The sequence below is a fragment of the Mustela nigripes genome, chromosome 14 (assembly GCF_022355385.1).
Source record: "Mustela nigripes isolate SB6536 chromosome 14, MUSNIG.SB6536, whole genome shotgun sequence".
NCBI classification, from domain to species: domain Eukaryota; kingdom Metazoa; phylum Chordata; class Mammalia; order Carnivora; family Mustelidae; genus Mustela; species Mustela nigripes.
The window spans coordinates 44,117,035-44,132,761 of NC_081570.1; the positions used below are offsets into that span (position 1 = coordinate 44,117,035).

The following is a 15,727-nucleotide window of genomic DNA, read 5'->3' on the forward strand; positions in this document are numbered from 1 at the left end:
CCAAGTTCGATTTATAAAAAACATACCATGTGCAAAATGCAATGAGTGAAGGCATGCTTGTACATTGTTTCTGCTGTGATTAACTGTTATACTACTACTCTGAGTGGGAGCTTTCTTAAATTCTTCCTATTACATAAGTTTAGCCACTTAAAAAAAGAAAAGAAAAGAAAAGAAAAAACCCATTACACTAATACTAGCCCTAAGGAGTTCTTGAGATCTAAAGTAAGTTTATGCCAAGTTAGAAAAAAAATGACAGTATACAAAAATCTTCTATTTAGAATTAAAGCAATACATATAACTATGGAAAAAAACCTCACGTGCTGTTTAAGTATCTTTACATGATGTCTGGTGTGATCTTACTTTCTAGACTGAAAAAGTGAAGAAGCAGAACCAGGCCCATCTTCTGTACTCTGGTACCAAGCTCTGTCCTGACCCACAAAGGGTATCAAGTAAATGGCGGATTCATGGAATCACTGGGCAAATACTGAGTACTTACTATGTGCTAGGCACTCTTTTTGGGGCTGGGGATACAACAATGAGCAAAACAGACAGAAGGCAGCTCTCACGGCATTTAAGTGTATCTCACCGGGGAGAGAGAGGCATTAAATAAGATAAAACATACACTATGTTAAAGTAAATCAGGAAGGGAGATACGAAGTGCAGGGATGGTGTTAAAAATGCAAACAGGATTGCCAAAGAAGGCTCACTGAGAAGGCAACATCCAAGTGAGAGCTGAAGAACGTGAGAGAGGACCACCAGGATACTGGGGAAGAATATTCCAGACACAGGGAAGTGCAAGTGTAAAGACCTTACTAAATACAAGGACCATGGAGGCCAGTACAGCTGGGGCAGTGGCGGGTTGGGGGGGGGTCGGGGGAGGTGATCTCAGAGAAGTCCCAGGAGATGAGCCCTATAGGGCCCAGCAGACTCTGCCTCCTGCTCTGCGGGAGATGATGCCCTGGAGCACTGGAGCAACACGTGTCTGCTGTTCAAGCAGAGCCCAGGCTGCTGGGTGCTGCACAGAGGAGACACTGAAGCGGTGTTGGGGCAGAGCTGGGAGAGCAGGCCAACATGGCCAAAATCCTTCAGGTGAGGCATGACAACTGCCTGGACCCATGTGGAAGCCATGGAGGCAGACAAGAGTAGCTAGATTCGAGATGCATTTTGAAGGCAGAGTCGAGGATCTGCAGGACTCGCTCAGCTCTCCCCTTCCTCTCTGGCTACTCTGTCGTCTGCCCTGCCAGGTCCTCTCCACCCTCGATCTCTACGCAAAGCTGCTCCCTGGCTCCATCCTCTGAGCTCTCTGTCTACACTTGCTGTTCCCTTTGGAGGAACCTCATCAGTCAGGACTTGTCCAACAGAAAAGGACTCAGCCCACCGAGCCTATGTGGGCCACAGGCCCAAGTATGAAGATGACCAACCTGACCTGCCCGTGGATGCCCCCCGCCGCCCCCGTACCTGCTCCATGGCGTATGAGGAGCTAAAGACCCCACTGCCGCTGCTGCTGGAGCTGGTCGAGGAGTCCGCCGAGCTCCCGGATGGGGTCCCACTGCCTGATGTCTTCACCGTGAGGATCTGTTCATCAGAAAAGCCCAGCTGGTGGAGGAGCTTTTGATCTTTATTCACCGTCAGCTGCAAAAAGTGGTTTCTTAATTAGCGGGAGGGAAAGGAGGATGAAGGTATGGCTGTCAGGCCGAAGGGCCAGATGGCTGGTGCAGACCTACCAGACTGTCGTTGGTAAATATCTGTATGTTGTCCACAGGCGAGCACAACTGCTTGGCTATTTTCCACCGCACGCTCCCTATGGTCTCATTACTGTGGGCCTGCACAATCAGATCAAACACCGCTTGTGAGGAGGAAATGGGTGCCGGCCACTGTTCCAGAAGCCAGGAACATGGAAGAGACCCCACAGACAACTCACCCCTTTCACAGTAATTCAATGTCCACCTTCCCACCTCTGCCCTTGCCATCTCGTGAAATCAAATCTCAAGTCCTGCTGCGGAGTCTCCACGCTCTTCTGTTCTCTGCACGCTCCACCACCAGCTATCCTGCCTGTCACCGAATGAGCCACCCAAGTCCCACGGCAGGGCCTCTGTCCCTACAGCTCCCTTCACTTGGAATGTTCTTCCCCAGAAACAACTTGCTGTCACTTCATTCCATCTTTGCTCAAATGTCACCATCTCAGAGAGAACTTCCCTGCCCCTTTTTTTTTTTTTTTGAAGATTTTATTTATTTGAGAGAGAGAAAGGATGAGAAAAAGAGCATGAGAGGAGAGAGGTCAGAGGGAGAAGCAGATTCCTTGCCGAGCAGGGAGCCCGATGTGGGACCTGATCCTGAGACTCCAGGATTATGACCTGAGCCAAAGGCAGTTGCTCAACCAACTGAGCCACCCAGGCGCCCCCTGCCCATCTTTTTAAGACACTTTACATATATGCACCACTCTCTACCAAATCATCCAGCTTTATTCTTACTCCTTGTAACACCCATTACCACCCGATACTGTATCACATGCCTACTTATATGCCTTCTACCCCATCATTTCCCTTTCACTGCAGGTGTTTAGTCTGAATTTGTTGACCAAACGGCTTGTAGCTCATGCAGCTATCCCAGTCCATACTGCTCTCGAGAAAGTAACAAGACAATCCGAGAATGGCCCCCAGGATCAGCGCAAACCTACCTCTACAGTAAAGGTATCTTTGGTAGACTCATACGTAACATTGAGAGTTAAAAGATGTCCATGAAATGAGGCCCCATGAGGTAGAATAGTTCGTGGAACAGAGTAAAAATCCTTGAAAAAGAAGTCAAACAAGTCAGACGTCGTGCGTCACTGAAATATCTTAGAAACACACACTTAACACAAGTTTAACGATACAATGATAAAGTGGCTTTAAAAAGACAGGCTTACCTCTATAGTGATCACATAGCGTTCGGCCAGAAGCAGCAATCTCTCGATTATTACAAGTTTAGTGGATCTATGGATTAAAAAAAATTTTTTTGGAACATATATGAAAAGAATTGCTTGATTCCGGTCTGCTTCACTCAAACCCAAACAGTTAGCACTCACTGGTCTAAGGCTGAAATCTGCAGAGACTAAACTTCCCCTGCACCCAAGGTGGGGGGAGCGGTGGCTCAACCAGCTCACAGCTGGGACATACCCATAGAGTCAGGGAGGACAGCATCTCTCCTCTCCTGTCTTCTCTCTTTGTAAACAGCTGTTCTGTAAAGAGAGGACCTGGGTCTCCAGGTCTATTTGTCCGCCAATCCCCAAGAAGAAACTATCAGTGAGTTTGAGTCTCATAATCTTACAACTAAAATACACCACATGATTTGGTAAACATGGACCAAGTGTTACCAAGTTCTGACCCGCCTGAAAATCAGAAGATGAATAAAAGCCAGTAAGTCTACCACAAATAACACCTGCTGTTTTAATGAGCCAGAGGATGAAGAGGAAGTGAAGGATAAACAATTGTTTATCTGGTTTAAAAGAACATTCTGTGTAAATAAGAATTTATTATTCCACTGGTTTTCAAAGTACTTCAGAAGTCAGCAGGCACTGAGAGACAACCATGTCTAGAACAGGCAACATATGGCCAGGAAGTGTGGAGCTCTAGCACACCTGAAAATGAAGTCCCTTTTGGTTAGACTCAGGGTGTATTACTAATTATCTGAATTCACAGGACTCCAACATGCAGCAAGCTTATACATTCACAGCTCCATATTTTACGAAAGAGAACATTATATGTGTTAACATCAAGAGATGAAAATCCAAGTGCCCTTAATTGAAACATGTGCTATTCCAGAAAATCTAGGCATTTCAAATACAGGTATTTCTAAATCTGAAAAAAAAGGTACTACCATTTTCTAACAATTGGTTCATTTTGCTGATCAGCAGTATTGGAAATTTCACTTTAAAAAGAATGGATTAGGGGTGCCAGGATGGCTCAGTGCGTTAAGCCTCTGCCTTTTCAGCTTGGGTCATGATCTCAGGGTCCTGGGATTGAGCCCCACATCGGGCTCTCTGCTTGGCGGGGAGCCTGCTTCCCTTCCCCCCACCCCTTCTGCCTACTTGTGATTTCTCTGTTAAATAAATAAATAAAATCTTAAAAAAAAAAACCAAATAGAATTTATTAAACACATTTTAATAGTTCTGTTGAACACATTTAACAGAGTTCTAAATCCTTTCCAGCTATGGGCAAGACTAGAATTTGATACTTAGATGGAAAATCCTTAGAAATATCTAAGTGCTAATAGTAAGTGAATGAGTGAATTTATTTATGCCTCCATAATGAATTAAATCACAGACAGCATCGCAGAACACTGTGTAGAGGAGGGAATAACTCCTGCCCTCCCAAAGACGGGACAATTAGAGTCACTGAGAAGTCCTTCCAAAACTAGTGAAATAAGATTGACTACAATGTCCTGGTTCAAATGCGAGTTAAAAAAAAATTTTTTTTTGCAAGTTTGAAATTTTATATTATTAAAAGTGTTTAGAGTTTTTAACAAGAAAAAAATGATCCTATGATTTTGCTCTGTACGCATTCAAACATGAACTGATTCAGAATAAAAATTATTTAGTAAAAAGAGAAAAACAGAAAACACACTTATTTAAAGATGTTCCAGTTTGGAAATCCCAATCCAATAGCCCAATCCAATAGTTCATTAATGCATTTCTCTTCTGGTTTGTCAGACAAATGAATCATTAAGGACCTAGGCAGGGACTGATCACATCTTACAAACATGTAATTAGGAATTCTCAATGCACATTCTCCACCAAAGTCTTATTTGAAATACACTTCCATCAATGTGGGAACGCAAAGGTCATGTTAGTGTTTTTATCATGAGCTGAATCTACAATCACTTTCTACTATCTTAACTATTTTTGGTAAGGTTTTATTTTATTATTATTTTTAAGTATTTATTTATTTATTTGAAAGAGAGAGAAAGACTGAGAGAGCAGAAACAGGGAGGAGAGCGGGGCTACATCCCAGGACTCTGGGATCATGACCTCACCCAAAGGGGCAGATGCTTAAGCAACTGAGCCCCTCAGGTGCTCCTGTAAGATTTTATTTTTAAGTAATCTCTACAAGCAATGTGAGGTTCAAACTCACAAGTTGCATGCCTTAACAACTGAGCCAGCCAGAGGCCCCACTTTCTGCCATTTTATTTTTATTTATTTATTTTTAAGATTTTATTTATTTGACAGACAGAGATCACAAGCAGGCAGAGAGGCAAGCAGAGAGAGAGGGAAGCAGGCTCCCTGCTGAGCAGAGAGCCCAATGCGGGGCTTGATCCCAGGACCCTGGGATCATGACCCCAGCCGAAGGCAGAGGCTTTAACCCACTGAGCCACCCAGGCACCCCTTTTCTGGCATTTTAAAAAGAGCTCCAAGAGGGCTGAGTTGTATTGGCATCTCTCTCATGTTAAAAAAATATTGCTACTTAGTACTCAACTCATTTTTTAAAAAAGATGAAAAGATGAAGAATATAAGGATTTATTGTTTTGACTCCTTTTCTAAAGGAAGGCTTTAAAAAGAAAAAAGAACTGTAAATTAACAAATACAAAGACCTTCCAAGAGTAGAAAATGACAATCTGAGTACCCATCACTAGAGGGCAGCAAAGTAAGCCTTGTTGGGAGCACCTGCCAAAGTTTCCTGGGCACCACCAGTTTGGGGCTACTAAAAACAAAGTGCTTGTAAAACCTCACAGTACTATTTGAGCTCCTTCAGTCTAACGTTCCTGAATACGCATCTTCGTTCCTTACCACAGCAAACAACTATAGCAAATACTGAGCTCAGATTTCCCTGATAATATCTGTCAACATTAAACACAGTAATGTGGTCACAGACATCAGTTCAAAACTACAACACAAATATTTGGTGATGAAGTTCTTAATAAAAATTATTTTGAGAAAAAATGTAAAGGAAATACTATTTCAACTATGATGATATTACAATGCACGATTTTAACTAGCCATCATCTGCCATTTCATTTTGCTTATGCTGTAAATGCCCTGATTTGGGCACAAGGAGAAAACTGCTCTTCATACAATGAATATATCTGGTAGTCTGTCGCAAAGAGTAGGTTACTCCTGTTACGTAGAGTCAAAGTAAAGGGATTTAAATACCACCCCCCCCCCCCGCCCCAAATTAACAACAGAAGTTGTCCACTAGGCAGAGGGGAGGGGCAGAGCAGTGCTAGGGTGGTGGTGATGATGACCTACAGATCTTGAGGGAAAGACATACAGATTTGGGGAAGTATGATGGGGTCATACAATTTCTCGGGATATGACTATTTGCAAAAATTAAGACATAAAAGGAGGAAATCCACAACTGAGACATCTCCAAAAAGAGCTGCCAGTTATTTTTTATTTTTTTGAACTGAAAAAAGAAAACACACACACACACACTCCTGCATCAGGCAAGGACGTGCCATCACTCCTGCGCACTTACCTATATGGAGACTGAACTGATGTTGCTACAGTAGGCATAGCAGTCGCTGTCAGCATTTTTGTTGCTCTCGTCACAGCATGCGTCAGAGTGGGGCCGCCAAGGGCTGAGCTGGCTGCCTATGAAACAGAACCAATCATTCTCTATCAGGGTTTTCTCAAACCTCAGCTTTACTGATATGTGGGGCTGGAAACCTTTGTTGGAGGGCTTTCTGGGCTTCACAGGATGTTTGGCAACCTCTCTGACCTCCTGTCACTACCCACCTACCACGAGGTACCAGTGGGAACTCTCTGGCTGTGACAACCACAAAGGTGTCTGGACATTGCCAAACGATCTCCGGGAGGCAGGAGCAGCTCCAGTGGAAAACTACTGTTCTACATATGTTAAAACTTAATTGGTACCTCATTTAAGGTCCTTGAATATTTTAAATGGTTTCTAATGATGACCTATCTGGATGAAGTCACAACCTGGAAAATTCTGTATGGATTCGAGCACATAGTCATTATCAGAAGGTTTAACTTATTGACATTTGGGGGCAGCAGCCTATGTTTTTGGAATACTCTCCATTAGGTATAAAATTTAAACATGAGTTAAGAATGAAAGTGACTGCTTAATGCTTTAACCATCATGCTGGAGCTATAAGGCACTAGAAACAGATTGAGATAGTATCACACAGTAGACTTCTAATGGACAAAGAACATCAATACCACCAACTACTGAGTGTCCTTCTGGGCCTTTAGTAACATTTAAGATATAGTCTCGGGTGAAAATGGGGATGGGTAGGAAAAGCCAATTCTTTCATGAAATTCCTTGACAGAAAGAGAAAACAGAGAAAAGAATCTATTAGAAATGTGGAATGTGGGGCGCCTGGGTGGCTCAGTGGGTTAAGTCTCTGTCTTCTCAGGTCATGATCCCAGGGTCCTGGGATTGAGCAGTGCATCGGGCTCCCTGCTCAGTGGGGAGCCTGCTTCTCCCTCTCCCACTCCCCCTGCTTGCATTGTCTCTCTCCCTCTGTCAAATAAACAAACAAAATCTTTAAATAAATAAATAATTTTAAAAAACCAAGTAAAGATTAAAAAAAGAAAGAAAGAAAGAAACGTGGAACGTATAGCAGATCTGTTTTCTGAAGACAGTTCCTATACCCCAAAACAGGGGGTGGGTGGAGTGGGGTAGAAGGGTGGTGGAAAGAGAAGGAAAGCTTTCTCATAAAGGACACTTCTGTACTGGGGGAATCAAGGCAAATGTCTGTTCCCTGTGTGACAATAAGGTACTGTCGACAAATTCTTTAGTAGAATCCAGCCACAAATATCAATATTTTACATGATCCCAATATTAAAGGAAAAACATCAAAGCATTTATTTCAAAAAGAGGCTCAAATGAAATACAGAAACAGGTTCAAATGAGATTTACCACTCACTTCTAATCTCGTGTAACAATCAGCAATAAATTTCTTATGTAATGATACAGAATCCTAAAAGTAAGAGATAAAAGAAATTAAAATGAATCTGACATTTAGTTGCAATCATTATTAAGAGCAAAACATCAAAATAAAGTGAATTTTGGGGCATACCAAAGGTGAAAACTTATCAATAAAAATACATATATCATCTTCTGTGCACGAGCACCCACCTTCTTTAATCTAGGATTTAGGTTAATATAACTATAGTTTATGATTAACTGAATAGCTTCATTAGCAATTTCTTCATCAGGTGATTCCATGGCTATTTTCCAAATGAAATCCATTCCTATCAATTCCAGCTTTTCTACATACTGTTCAAAAGAAAAAAAATTATATAGTACACCAAAATTACAGACAATTATCTTTTATTATATCACTCAGTCTACCCCTTTCAGGTTAATATGAATTAAGGCTGCAAAAACCAAGCTACACACGAGAGTACTGTTGTACTGATTTGGAACTTTAAAACAAAGAAAAAGAAAAAAACACAAACACTGGGCTATGTCCATGGCAACCAGGATAGTTATGGAGTGCTGTCTCCAGATATTGCTAAACCCAAGCTGGAAATACACCCAGACAGGCTACAGAAGAGGAAACACATAGGAGTGAGGTGGGCACCATATTCAGTTTTTCTCCAAAGGGCAAGAGAGCCAGGCTAGAAGGGGTTAATAATCCTTGAGGCTCAATATGGTCTGCCCAAAGCTCAGTTCAAGGGACAGTATCCAGGCCTTAGAGATTTCATAAAAATTCTTGCCATCCAGAAGCTACGTCTTGAATCAAGAGTTATGCCTTAGAAAAGAGAGTTACTTTTTGTCTCCTTTCTTAAGGTCCACATGTAAATATAAACATATGCTATATACATTCTATGGGTCCTCATTCTCCTGATTCATGGACTGTTCCTAAAAATTTCTCCCCAAATCCCCGCCACTGTGATGAACTAAAGATTCATCTTCAGAATTAAAGATGTTGTAACTTTTTAGGAACATGTCCATTACCAGATCTGAGGAGTTGGAAGCTTCGATGAAACGACCCCTCCCCTACATTCACCCAGCCACAGGAGGCTGCCGGCTGCCCTAGGTCAGCAAGAAGCATGGAGGGATTTGGGAGTCAACTGTACTCTCACCATGCTGGATAGGGGGGCCTCCGTTATGCTCTAAGAGAAGCCCTGCAGTCAGTGCAGTTGAGGAGACACCCATTCTTTAACAAAATTACAACACTTTTGTTGTGTTTTACTAGATTATCCAAACTACCCAGATTTCAGAATAATGTACTCACCAACTGAGCTCCTTGTCGTTTCAATCGATGATCACAAAGATTCACATTTTCAAAAAAAGTCTTAAATAAGTTAAAACCTGAAATTACAGAAGGTCAGATAAATTCACACACTCTAAGTACCACAGATAATCAATGAAAAGCGTCAAAGTATCTCAAGAACCCAAACTGTAAAACTCTTAGTACAAAACAGACATAAATCTTCAAGACCCTGGATTAGGCAATGCTTTGTTAGATATGGTACCAAAAGCACAAACAACAGCAGAAAAAACAGATAAACTGGGTCTCATCAAAATCTAGAACTTTGTGCTTCAAAGGACTACAAGAGTGTGAAAAGTCTATCCACTGAATGTGACAAAATATTTTCAAATCATGTATCTGGTGAGGAGATACTATGCAGAATATACAGCTCAGCAATAAAGACAAGCCAACCTATAGTGGACAAAAGGTTTGAACAGACATTTTTCCAAAGAATATATACATACAGCCAATAAACACATGCCCAGATGCTCATTAGTATCAGTCATCAGGGAAAGGCACACTGAAACCACGAGATAACCCTTGACACACACCACAGCAAGAATAAAGATGACAGACAGTAACAAGTGTTGGCGAAGATGCTGCTGGGAGGATTAAAAACAGTGCAGCCACTTTGCAAAATAGTTGGACAGTTCTTCAAATGTTAGTTCCAGGATACAATTCCACTCCTTGGTATACATCAAAGACAAATGAAAACTAATGTCCATACAAAAACTTGTACATAAAATGCTTATAGCAGTGTTATTGGTCATAGCCAAAAAGTGGCAAAATAAGCCAGAGAGTAACAACTCAGTGTCCATCCACTGATGGACGGATAAATAAAATGTGGGACAGATAAATAAAATTTCAATGGAATATTATTCAGCCATAAAATGAAATGAAATACTGATACATCCTACCATTTGACCATTTGAGCTATCGGGCCATATAATTTAAAATTAATCATATACCATTCACAAAAAAAGGAACTTAGCTGTGATTATAAACATATGTATACAGAGATGTAAAGAAAAGTCCAGAAGGATATTCCAGACTGAGAAGCGGACTTCAGAGGAGAGGACAGAAAAATTTCTTAAAGAACTGAGAAAAAAAGATTTTACATTGTTTTCCTACCATTCATTGTGATTTCATATGACTCCAATTTAAGAATTTTCTCCTTGAAAAGCTGCTGTTGAACATCACTCTCGAGATCATGTTGCCCTTTTGTAAACCATTCAAAACACATCTGTGGATCAAGACAAATGTTATTCTATAAGTAAAATCCATTTCAGGTAAATACATACTCCAAAGTGGGAAAGTGAATAAAAGTTTAAACCTTTAAAAATATTTATTGATGAAATACCACTGAAAACTGAAATGCCTGGTACTCTGGAACTAAATAAAGCAGTTCTAGCAACCTTTACCCCAGATAATGCAAATATAGACTCACATCGTTCAATGGAACTTAAACTTGGGCTTCTCCACTAATGTTTATTAACAAGCCTGGCTATGTATGTGCCAATGACTGTGCTAGGCAAGGGCACGTATATAGTCCTTTCGACAATACTATCAAGCAGTTATAATTCTGTAAAATGAGATGAGCCAACAGTAATTCATTGTTAAAATACGCCAAGTCAGGTGTTCTGCTCCTGGTTTAATCTAGTTTCAGCTGCTTAATTATAGTTTAAAAAAAATCTGTCTAGGCATTTATTTTTCTTTGTGTTTCTGGGGTACAACATCATTACAGGGACTCAAAGTTCTGGTTGGTAACTCGAAATTAGTTCCATGGGAGGGAGAAAAAACATAAGACACAATAAGAATTCTGTAGCTGTGCTAGCTGTGAATTTGATTTTACCCGGAATGGTATAAAAATTACTAAAGAACTCATATATTTAGATCATAGATATAAATTACATAAAATATTTTTTCAGCACTTATAGTTCCTGGCCTGTTAGTACAATGTATGCTTAGCAAATTGAGAAGTATTTAGAATTAAAGAAGTGAAACCCACAAAAAATATGAGACACCCAGAAAAGGTAAAATATTTAAGTTCCACTTCTGCCTTATTTTACCCACACTACCGTCTTCTTACCTCTCTATCTAATTCACAGACATCCTGGCCAGTCACAAGACACTCCCAGATTTCCTTGGCACGATTCCAACCCAGATACAGTGTAGCTTCTTGTAAGAAAAATGCTAGAAATTTTAGATGGGCCTCTAAATACTGCAAAAAGAAGTAATGTTAATTAGTTAACTCCAGGCACTCCTTCCTAAAATGAAAATGAAGAACAAATCTTTTTAATTAAAAAAAGAGTTCTACCTAACACTTTCTCATATAATTTAGGGTAATATAAATGTGAGACATCTGTTTGTAAGCTGACAGCACAATGTAGTAGAAGCTACTTGCAGTCTATTACCAATTCCAGTTGACTTAGGATGTCAGTAAAATATCATCTCAGCCATCTCAAAGTAAAACACCACAAACTCACAAGCGGTGAGTTAAGATTTTTCTAATTTTTAAAAACAAGGTTACTAACCAGTAAGAAAACTATTTGTTTTTAAAGAAACAAAACAACTCTTCAGAGAACCTGACAATTACTATTTCCCATGAAAGACAAAAGAAAGGTGGTGATCTTTATCACAGGCCGTTTTTAGGTGATTTACTGAAAGATTTACCCAGAAATAACACTTTTTTCAACTTTTGTTTTAAAAAGATTGCAGTCAAAACAAAACCCGTTAGGTCACTACAAAGATACCTCAGGCTACCTCTTTCAGAGAGACACCCAATGAATGTAATTGTTTACAGTTCAAGTGCAAAAAGCCAGATGAGCACTGTAATCACGACACAAAAGCGCAATGGCGGGCGGATACCTCCCGGTAAGTGTATCGGCCGTCCACCAGTGTTGAACCAGTTAAGCCTCCGGGTCCAGCCACAGCGGCTGCAAGTCGATGACAGGCTATCAAACTTCCCGTTACCAATTTCACAATTTCAAAATTCTTCTTCAAGTCTTGAATAATGCTCTTGGCAGAAACAACAAAAAGAAAGATGGCATGAGAAGCTGCAGTAATTTTGTCAGTTCAACACAAACAAATAAAACCATCTAGTATGCACACAATTAAAATTAAGGGAATAAACTTCTCTGCTAATTTTCTCCTTCTACAGAGTTTTGTTTGTTTGTTTGTTTGTTTGTTTGTTTAAGGTGACTTTCCTAAGAACTATTTCACTGCCTGTGTACTTTTCTGGATCTTTCTTCCCAAATCTCTCCCACCAAGGAAGATCCAGGTCCTTAAACAACCCAATCTTCCTGAGATCAAATGTCTTCACATCTTTCCAAACACATTCCGACTTTCAAAAACTGGTATAATCATTTCAATAAATTAAGGAAATAAAAAGGAAATGAGTTAGGATAGATTAAAAGAAAAGATCCGTCGATGGGGTGCCTGGGTGGCTCAGTGGGTTAAGCCTCTGCCTTCCACTCAGGTCATGATCCCAGGGTCCTAAGATCGAGCCCCACATCAGACTCTGCTCAGCAGGGAGCCTGCTTCTCTCCCTCTCTCTGCCTGCCTCTGCCTACTTCTGCCTACTTGTGATTTCTCTCTGACAAATAAATAAATAAATAATGTAAAAAAAAAATCTTAAAAAAAAAGAAAGAAAAGATCCATCGAAATTAATGCAGAAGGATGTTTAAACTCAAGATTATTAGAGACTATAAATGAACTATATTAATAATCGTAAAAATGTAAAATAGTGACTTTAAAACCCAGCAATCTCTTTATATTTCGTTATTCTAACAGCTGTGTGTCTAACTGGATAGTCACTGAACAGGGCTCTTCTCTTACCTTGTCTTGCTTTTGGTAGGTCTGTTTTATGAATGAGCGGGTGATCTCATGGAGCTGACGCAAAGCCGGCACCACCCATACAAACTGGGGGTTATTTAGCTGAGACGACTAGAGTTAAAAAGAAGTTACATCAGTTACCACTAGAAATAAAATGCAGGCTAAATTTATGGGCTATAAAAATTTCCCAAGTCAATTAGATTTTATGGCTACACATTCTATTATTTTTCTCTTCACACTGCTCATTTAGAGCGCATCTCCATGCATTCATAATTCAGTCTTCAACTTCATATTCTGCATGCAATTTCCTAAGGCCAAGAACTGCAAACAGGAGTGGATGTGAAGTGACAGTAAATGTATAGGGGTACATCAGCAAAAAACAGACGACAAGGAATTAGCAACTTCAGAGGATAGATTAAGTAGCACAGGCTGCTAGGACATGTTGGAATGAAATAAGCTGATGGCCAAAATTTACCCTGGATAATACTGAGCTGGCTGATAAGTAAAATGGTATAAAAATATGATTTTCTATAATTACATGATTAAGATACCAATGATATGATCAAGATACTGATAGTGGTCTAAATATTAAAGAAAATACTCTGGAGCTGCTTGTACATCCTAGTTAGAACAATTTTGCAAGAGAGAATTCTATTTTTATTAATTATTACAGCACTATACAGTTATACTTTGTATTTTTCATAACACTTTCAAATGTTATTTCTGAAACTGATACACGACAATCCAGATCTTTCATAGTACATATCTGAAAAGTCCGATGCTTGTGAAATGATCTTTAAAAAGAGAACTGTTCTTTAATACATAGCATCTTTTGAACTATAAGACATTTATAAAATTTGGAAGAGTGTTTAACACTATTAATCAAATTATCTATTAAGTCTCTAAAAATCTGAGTAGAAGTTTTAAGCCCTTAGCCTTTACTTAAAGGCTGGATTTTGCTTTTGTTTTTACAGCTTTCTCTTCCTTCTTCAAGTGTCTCTCTCAGATGAAGACCTATATGAGGCAGATAATACTTTGGAAAAATACACTTTCTGTCTCTGGCAGGAAAAGACTATACTACCAAATATATGTATTTGAGAGAGCTATTGCCAAAAACAGTACTGGTTTTCTTGAGGATCAGCCAATCAATCATCAAATACCCTATTTCCTGGATTCTAAGATACAGGTTTTATAAATTTCAACATTTCTGAAATTGAGGCTTCTTACAACTGTCAAAAGTAACTTAGCAGCTACTAGGTGTAGGAGTAAGGTTCTGACACAGCTGTCCTTACCTGAATGCATGTACCCTTGGCTGCATATGAAATGTATTTGTTTGTGCATCTACCTGTCGTTTTAGTTGTGACCTCATTTCTGTAGCACCAGACAAGAATGGCTTTTTAACTTAAATTTAGAACAAGGATTTGTTACTAAAATTCTTATAAAAAAAGATGGCACTATGATCTAACATCGACTAGCCTGTTGCATCTGTCAACTCAATTAAAAGCAAAGAAAACTGCCAGTGGTCTCAGTTTAAAGCATTTCTCACAGCTGGGGGAATTTGGTGTGACAGACTCAGACCCGATGAAGGGCTCTGTCACCCAGCACTAAATGTCTCTGTCCAAAGGTATACCCATAATTCGAGAGAAGCCATTTATCCTGTAATATACACATCACAATTCAATTAAGGAAAAAAAGCAGACTGATTTACCAAAAAGGACAAGGACACAAAATTTCATATTCTTTCACATGCTTCAAAAGTACACAGTCACTCTTGGGAGATTTCAGCAGTCAAAATCACTACTCTAGATAATGAAAAGCACTGTGCCAGTGAAGCTCTGCATACTGGTCCAAAAAGAGGCTTCCATTCAGACTCTGGGCAGGAATTTTAACAAGCGAATGGTGAAAGGAAATGTGCAATTTCTTTTTTCTTCTTTGCAAGCTTATTAGGTCTGTGATGCGGGGTCCAATCACAGGCATCTTAGAATCAGAGAAATAAGGTATATATTATAGGCCAACTATTTGCAAGACTACCTACATATTTCAGCTAAAATAGAAGAGCTGCAAAATGACAAAGAATAAAACTCTAAGGCTTAAGTCCAAACCGATACCTACTAATGATTATAAACATTAGGATATAAATATGAACCCTTCAGCAAATAATCAGATATATTAAAAAAGCATCATTATGAAAGACTTAAGTCAATTATGGCTAGAATATTTTTATTTTAACATAGAAAGTCATCCTGTGGAAGTTGTTCAATGTCCAATAAAATTAAGGAAATCCTATAAAATCGGAATTTAAAAAGTACTTCTGATATAATCTTCCTACAGTTTAGTAGTTTAACAGGAAAGTTTAGCAGTTTAACAGTTTAACAGGAAAGATGTTATTTATTTCATCGTATCTGTGACACTAGGTTGCTAAGTTACAAGAAAAATTTAAGTGATTTTTCTCTAGTTACCAAAGGGGCAAGAGACTAAGGGAAACAATTAAAATGAGCATATTGGATAATGCCTGGTAATGGAGCTGAGGTTTCGTAAGTAGGAGGTAACGGCATGTTCGAAGCAGACACTGAACGTCAGCTGAAGCCTCAGAGGTCAGGTGGTGCAGCCTACAAACCTGCACCTAAACCCTCACTCACTGTCGTTAAACAACTTTTCTCCTGGTGTCTCCCACGATGAGGGAGTTAGGAGGCGG

The 15,727-nt window shown here is 39.7% G+C and overlaps 1 protein-coding gene across 3 annotated transcripts in view; it reads right to left on the reverse strand.

Moving 5' to 3' along the window:
• The window catches only part of USP24 (ubiquitin specific peptidase 24), a 136,447-nt gene that overhangs the window by 64,013 nt on the left and 56,707 nt on the right, over positions 1-15,727 (reverse strand). For all 3 annotated transcript variants that reach the window (XM_059374866.1, XM_059374865.1, XM_059374864.1), the window contains exons 17-28: positions 13,036-13,143; positions 12,067-12,216; positions 11,288-11,419; positions 10,330-10,441; positions 9,181-9,257; positions 8,076-8,216; positions 7,864-7,917; positions 6,450-6,565; positions 2,906-2,972; positions 2,678-2,788; positions 1,725-1,823; positions 1,459-1,632 (exon numbers count right to left, since the gene is read on the reverse strand). In XM_059374866.1, the coding sequence (XP_059230849.1) occupies positions 1,459-1,632; positions 1,725-1,823; positions 2,678-2,788; positions 2,906-2,972; positions 6,450-6,565; positions 7,864-7,917; positions 8,076-8,216; positions 9,181-9,257; positions 10,330-10,441; positions 11,288-11,419; positions 12,067-12,216; positions 13,036-13,143 (1,341 nt within the window). The remainder of the gene's footprint in view (positions 1-1,458; positions 1,633-1,724; positions 1,824-2,677; positions 2,789-2,905; positions 2,973-6,449; positions 6,566-7,863; positions 7,918-8,075; positions 8,217-9,180; positions 9,258-10,329; positions 10,442-11,287; positions 11,420-12,066; positions 12,217-13,035; positions 13,144-15,727) is intronic.